This window comes from Salvia splendens, chromosome 3 (genome assembly GCF_004379255.2).
Source record: "Salvia splendens isolate huo1 chromosome 3, SspV2, whole genome shotgun sequence".
Lineage (NCBI taxonomy): Eukaryota > Viridiplantae > Streptophyta > Magnoliopsida > Lamiales > Lamiaceae > Salvia > Salvia splendens.
The window spans coordinates 22,237,339-22,243,709 of record NC_056034.1 but is presented as its reverse complement, the minus strand read 5'-3'; the positions used below and the strand labels follow the sequence as shown (position 1 = coordinate 22,243,709).

Here is a 6,371-nt window from a genome sequence, read left to right as displayed (position 1 = left end):
CTAAGACCCCTTGTATTTTATTTAAATTGTCCAGCCCAGTAATTATATTCCACAAGATTGGACTTGTATCAATTATTTAATCCAACACAGAATTGAGTACAATATATATTCCTCACGGAAATGAATTATTAAATATTCGACTTGTGATTTCATCATCGCGATTTCAACTCGTAAATCAAGTTCTCGTGCCTTGTCAATAATTCTAAATAGTCAAATTAAATTCACCATGCCTCAATCATTCAAACAACCACGTCACGTAATCAACAAAGTTGACTAAAAAACGCACAGTCAAAGTTCCAAATCCAATTAGGTCAGAAGAATAACAAATAACAATTTCACTCGTCATTTAACTCACGGACTTCTCGGCATTAAAAGAATTAAATGCAAAAAAAATTAGGGTTCAAAAATTAGGGTTCAAAATAAGTGGGGCGTTACAAATTTCTTATTAAAACTCGTGTCGTCCACAAATAAGACTATTTTTTTTATAGACGAAGGGAGTATATTGGTAGGATTGGTAGAAATAGATATGAGCTACATCAACGACAACAAGAGTACAAACTTTGTTCTGATCCGGGAACATGGGATTCACTAAGGCTAGTACTTTATGCTTACTGCACTACAATGTGCCATATTAATTACTCCCTCCGTCCCATAGAAATAGGCCATATTCATTTTTCGTCCGTCTCATAGAAATAGTCAAAATCCATTTATGGTAATATTTTTCTCCTTTTTTACTTTATCATTTATGGTCCCACCATCCACTACACAATTTCAACTACTTTTTCTCATTCTCTCTTACTTTACCAATTATGCATTAAAATCTGTACCAACCCCTAATGGCCTATTTCTATGGCACGAGGGAGTACTATTTTTTGAAGAATAATACATCCTCCTACAAACTATGGGATTCTACCATAGTTGATTCATTTTAGGAAAATGTTGTCCCCCTCTAGAACCTCTACCCGACTAGGTAGGGTCATCCACAGACCAACCTGGGCCGGGTTAAGCATGCCGAAAAGTCAAAATTTGTCTTATTTTCGGGAATTTCATATCCTACTCATATTTGGAGACCTAGGGTATGATATGTAGTACACCCTTCGTCCCATAAAAATAGGGACTTTGGGATCGCATGGATTTTATGTGGTAAAATAGGAGAGATGGAGAAAGAAAAAGTGAATGGAGTATCGTTAGTAGAGAATGTGGGCCACCTTATAAGTGAGAAGAGATTTGTCAAAAATGGAAAGAGATTATTTCTGTGGGACGAACCAAAATGGAAAAAAGAAGACTATTTTTATGGGACGGAGGGAGTACATCATTCCGCATGATTTTAAGGGAATTCCTCACCGTACACACATACTAGAGAGAGAATAGACTAAGAGATTAAAGAATTCAAGAAAGGATTCCTCAATCATTCAACGGAGTGCAAACGGAGCTTCCAATCGTGATTCCTTCAGTCAAGGGTGTAGTTAGTTTAGTTCTATCATGTTTTCTTCCATTAGTTGTTTGATTGTTGTTATGAATATGTCTGGATAAATCAATGTTTTCTATGCTTAATTGGTTTCCGTTTTTCGATGCATTGACTCATGTTGTTGTTTCAATTGGTGATGTGGTCATGTCGCTCACACTGACGCTCATTTTAAGGAGGCAGAAGATCATATCTCACGCCTTATAATATAAATGGTGCTATACAATATATATCCGTGCTATACGAAAACTGAGCCTAAACTTGGACTAAAAGTGTCTAGTTCCTTTTCCTTTGTGTTTTCAATTATTTTCTTGGAAAACTTTGAATAATCTGTGTTTCTATGGGGTATTATTAACTGGTTGCTTGTATGCCTCAGGAGATTCCAAAATATTTTATTGTGCTATTCATGTTAGGTAATCGATGTGTATAAGTGAGGGCTGATCACTTCACATAGTGTGTTTTAAAAGTTCTTGATTTAAGAGAGTTATTGGCTGCTCTGATCCTTACAACATAGGTAGAGGAATATACGAATGAGCTCTTTAGAAAACAGCTTCACTAACGGGTCACAACCTTTTCCCAAACTTTAAACTCAGAGAATCATCCTGCAAATCATAGTATTATAGCTCACATACTTGACTGCAGTCTAATTTAGCTCTAACTAAGCAATCAAAGAGGATTCTTTAGGGTTGAAATCATATATGAACATACAAAGTATAATAGTAAACAATAGCATCTAAAGTTAAGCGATGTGCGTAGCAACTACTCGGATTTTACATTTGTTTCATAAAACAACAAAGTACAAACGAGAAACACAATTTCCAAAAACAACAGAGTTAAGATTAAGACGACCTGTAATACGATGAAAATTTAGTTCTGTAGAAAGCATCAGGGGCTCCTTCTTGATCAAGTACGGTTGTCCGCATCAGGGGCTCCATCTTGATCTTGGCTGCTATCCCAGGCGCGCCTCGGGATGGTGTGGTGGTTTTTCATCTCGTCTTGGTCAGGGGCAGCAGCAGCCACGGCGGAGACAGCCACTGTATCTGTATAGTCCCCCCTCATCATTTTCCTATTGGTGGCATTGGCAAGGCACACATGCCCCCACACCAACACTAGCAGAACCATTGTTTTCATGCCCATCACCAACTCTACTTTCTTTTCTTTTCTGCTACTAATATTAACAATTCCCATTCCCTTATATATATAGCAATAGCAATTATAGCATGATGGAATGTAATTATAATGAATTCGGACTAAGTGTTTAGATTGGATGGACGGCTAATTAATTATTATTTGCGATGCTAAATATTAGTATTACCATGATCAAATTACAATATCCTATAACCCCAAATCATGGGAAAATCTTTACCGCACAAACCAGTATCATCACCACTAAGCGATTGCAACATAGACAGCCACCAAATTTAGTCTTTGTCGTGTAAGAAATACTATTAAAAGTTGAGAGTGAGAGAGAGTGTTTAGTCACGAGTAAAAATGAGATTGATCATGATGAAAGTAGGAAGGTGGAGAGAAAAGCGTGTGTCGAACCCTCTGATTCGATGCTAACGTTAATATATGGAACCTAAAAGCTCTGCCAATTGATGAAAGGCACTCATGCAAATTTCAGATTTATTAAAGATTGTCGTTTTTAAAAGAAAAAAGTGTGAGATCTGATCCAGTACTTTTCTAAAGATCCAAGAGATAGATATAAAAATTAGAGAAAAGTGGGTGGGAAAATTAAGAATATAAAAGAAACGAAATAAAAATGATAATGAAGTTGAGTCACGTAGGCATCATGGTTTTCACTACTATCAGCAGCGGTGGCCGAATTTATTTTAGGTAGGGATTTCATGGTATGTACTCCTTTTGTCCCTTAAAATTGGCAGAATTTATTTTAGGTAGGGATTTCATGGTATGTACTCCTTTTGTCCCTTAAAATTTGTCATTTATTTCCATTTTCGTCCGTCACTAAAAATTTCTCACATTTCATTATTTACCATTTTTGGTAATAGACGTCACATTTAACTGACTCATTACCACTCATATTTTTATTAGCAGTATAAAACTGATATATAAAAGTAGGACCCACCTGCCACTAACTTTTTCAATATTACATTTCTTAAAACCCCTGTCGGATAAAATGGTGACAAATAATTAGGGACAGAGAGAGTATTTTATATAGTCAATATATGTGTGTGTGGGCGCTCGTGCGCACTAAAGCGTATTTAAGATTTTCAATATTTTAGGGTGCGAATGTGCGATAAATAATTACAGCGTCTTGGAGCTTCAAAATCCGAGCGATCCTTTTTTCCCTTTAAATAATTATTGAACCAGGAGCTACAAATTGATCAGTAATGTTTTTGTACTTTCATATCTTGATATATATATATAAATGGAACTAATGAATTTGCAGTTTTCTGATGAGCTGGGAACTTTTTGTATCATGTTAGTTGAGTTCATTTTTGTATTCAAACTTTCATATACAGATATGAGTTAACATCACTGCTAAAACTGTTAGAGATTAAACGGTGATGAGTAGATTAATACGTGCTGAAGATTGATTTACAGAATGTTTCCTAAGTAGTGAAGTAAGAATAAATGAACAACACTATCTTTTGGCTTCAGCCCACAGCCTTATTCCTACTCCAAGAATACTTCTTCCTCTATTTTATTTTTGGTTTACATCTAAACAAGTTGTGAGGCGCATGATGTATGGGAACGCCCTCTCGTCTGCCTCGTGTTGTAGGAGTTGCAGTTGGTGCATTTGTGCGCGAGTATATGGTAGTTCACCTCGGATGTTTCCCCACAGTCATTGCAGAGAATCCAAACCTAAAACAAAGCAACATAAATAAGGCCTTTTCGAGTTAGTACCAATCAAGCAAACAAACCAAAGCCTAATCTCTTTTAGCAGTTTCCTCACCATTTTGTTCTGATACATTTGAGGCATAGGCGTTGAAGCAACCTCCTGATCGAGCTTCTCCCAGACGCACGTCATATCACAATACGACTTTGAGCATACCGGGCAAGAATACCTGCATCGCCAAATTTATTAGACATGTAGAGGACACGAGTGGAGTGAGATAGGGAGATTCATTCTTACTGGAAATGGCGCTCCATCTCCTTAACACAGTCGAGATGTATGGTATGACCGCATGGCAACACGGTAGTGTCTCTGGGCGTGTCAAAAAGATACTGCGTATATTCGGATATGTTGATTAGCTATAGCCACCAATTGACACCAAATCGATTAGAGATTTAATTACCTCAAAGCAAATTGGACAATTGTGATGCATTGCTCTCTCTATGCATATATGTGAATCCTTCAACACATTTGAATAGCAGCATTCTGCAACAGGATATATTTCGCTCAATACGGTAATCAGCAGTAGATTTTTCAAGACCGGCAGGAACTCGACTTACCACATTTATCGCAGTGGAAAAAGTTGTCTTTGCCACCGGTTCTAGAACAAGAAAAAGAGAAGAAAGTTAGATTCGAAGGAGATGACTTTAGTGAAAAGAAGCTACGAGAGAATCAACTGCATCGAGTCTAGGATAATGTGGGGCATAGCAATGTCCGGGGTAACATGTTGGCCATTGCTACGCCATGGCGAAAGGGACAAGAATAAAAATGGTTTGCTATCATAGGACAGATGAAGACATATGACATTCAATCTGTTCATAGCATCTAATTCTGTAATCCACATTAAGGAAAAGGAAAAGAGAAAAATAACCTGCATATTCCACATTTTTGGCAGTGATATTGATTCTTTGAAATCTGACAAGGAGAAAGAATACACTGATGAGAGACATAATAATCGGATAACAACTACTCCAATAGTTAGATGAAAAGAAGCTCACATCATCATCGAAGAATTTGCATATCGAGCAATAGTACTTCCCCATACAAACACCACAGCTAATGCAATTCTGCTGGACCTACAAACATTGAATAGCATCATAAATTAAGTCGATGACTCGTATACGAAAACACCATCTTCCTATTTAATTAAACTTACATCTTGTTCTGTGTCACACACTGAGCAAATGACCTGAAAAGCCACATATGCAGAGTAACTGAGAATGTGGTTCGGCAAAGTAATAATCAAGTAGGAAATTAAAGAAAACTAACCCTTGTAATATCATGGCGCGGGATATCATGGCGATCGAGTGGATCAATTTCTATAGAGTTCTGCTAGAAGATCATTAGCATCAAAACACAAATCTAGTGAAAGAATTGAATCATATGCTAAAAAGTAAAAAAATAATAATAATAAAATAGAGAAACCTTTGCATCATTGTGGCAGTGCCTGCAATCAAATGTCTGGTTGCAACAGGGCGCTACGATCTTACACTTCCTCTTGTAATGACGACAGCTGAAAAACGGGTATCCGCGATTAATTATTGGCTTAATCGAAATTAACAAAACAGGGCAGCAGAAACAGAGTTAAGTATACCCATATTCCTGCTTAATCATGCATTCATTAGAAAATATGTGGTGTTCAAAAACACAGTCCATTTCTTCTTCAAGCAAAAAATCTTAGTTAATAAATTTAGCAGTGGGAGTGAGTGGTGGTGGAGAAGAGCAAAATGGGGACGTTAATATAGTTGGGAATGGAAGGGTAACGGCCAAAACGAAAATGGCGCGTAGGCGGGCGCGTGTGTTTGGATTAGATTGTGGTCCTCACCTCACACAATACCATCATATTTCTTGTGACTGCTCTTTTGATCTTTTCTTTTCTCAAATCCAATCTCTACACGTTCCCTAACTTATGTTTTCATTATATTTGTTTTTTTGAAAATGGAAGATTTGATAATTTTTTGTGAACTCTTTTCTACTTATTTTTTTTTCAGGGAAGAAATGGGATTTGTTTTTTGTTGAATGAGAATTTTCAGTGTGCTTTCTTCAACG

At 36.8% G+C, this 6,371-nt stretch overlaps 1 protein-coding gene across 1 annotated transcript; it reads right to left on the bottom strand.

Annotated features, from left to right (window-relative positions):
* Positions 1-3,976: 3,976 nt before the first annotated feature.
* Positions 3,977-6,068, bottom strand: LOC121793528 (E3 ubiquitin-protein ligase RZFP34-like). The gene is made up of 11 exons (XM_042191552.1): positions 5,917-6,068; positions 5,748-5,835; positions 5,592-5,651; positions 5,479-5,511; positions 5,321-5,398; positions 5,194-5,237; positions 4,883-4,923; positions 4,726-4,808; positions 4,563-4,654; positions 4,383-4,494; positions 3,977-4,291 (listed from the first exon to the last, which is right to left on the bottom strand). The coding sequence occupies exons 1-11, from the start codon at positions 5,976-5,978 to the stop codon at positions 4,148-4,150; spliced, it is 837 nt and encodes a 278-aa protein (XP_042047486.1). The 5' UTR covers positions 5,979-6,068; the 3' UTR covers positions 3,977-4,147.
* Positions 6,069-6,371: the final 303 nt, after the last annotated feature.